The sequence below is a fragment of the Penaeus monodon genome, chromosome 31, assembly GCF_015228065.2.
Source record: "Penaeus monodon isolate SGIC_2016 chromosome 31, NSTDA_Pmon_1, whole genome shotgun sequence".
NCBI lineage: Eukaryota > Metazoa > Arthropoda > Malacostraca > Decapoda > Penaeidae > Penaeus > Penaeus monodon.
This window is the reverse complement of record NC_051416.1, coordinates 20,542,158-20,542,452: the sequence shown is the minus strand read 5'-3', so window position 1 is coordinate 20,542,452 and position 295 is coordinate 20,542,158. Positions and strand designations below refer to the sequence as shown.

Sequence of the window (295 nt, the reverse complement as noted above, 5' to 3'; positions counted from 1 at the left end):
ACCTACCAAACATTCAACCCCTCACCACAAGACAGACAAATAACTTAATAAATAAAACAGAAAGACTCATCACCATTACCATTCCCGTCACAGCTCATTAATTAGGCTGAGGCTCCATACTGACTCTTTCTTGTATGCTATTTTTTCGTTTCTTTTTTCAGGTGTAGCGAAGATCATTAACAAGCTGAATGGACAGCCCTTTGATGACAACGACGAGCAGCTCTTTGAGGTGAGGATTGGATTCACTAAAAAGGATGTCGTTGAATTCAAGATCTTCTCATGGGTGATGGTGGTT

At 40.3% G+C, this 295-nt stretch overlaps 1 protein-coding gene across 1 annotated transcript in view; it reads left to right on the top strand.

The window, feature by feature from the left end:
* The window catches only part of LOC119592922 (dual 3',5'-cyclic-AMP and -GMP phosphodiesterase 11A-like), a 113,884-nt gene that overhangs the window by 91,620 nt on the left and 21,969 nt on the right, over positions 1-295 (top strand). The window contains exon 13 of the mRNA XM_037941814.1: positions 162-229. Coding sequence (XP_037797742.1) covers positions 162-229 — 68 coding nt within the window. The remainder of the gene's footprint in view (positions 1-161; positions 230-295) is intronic.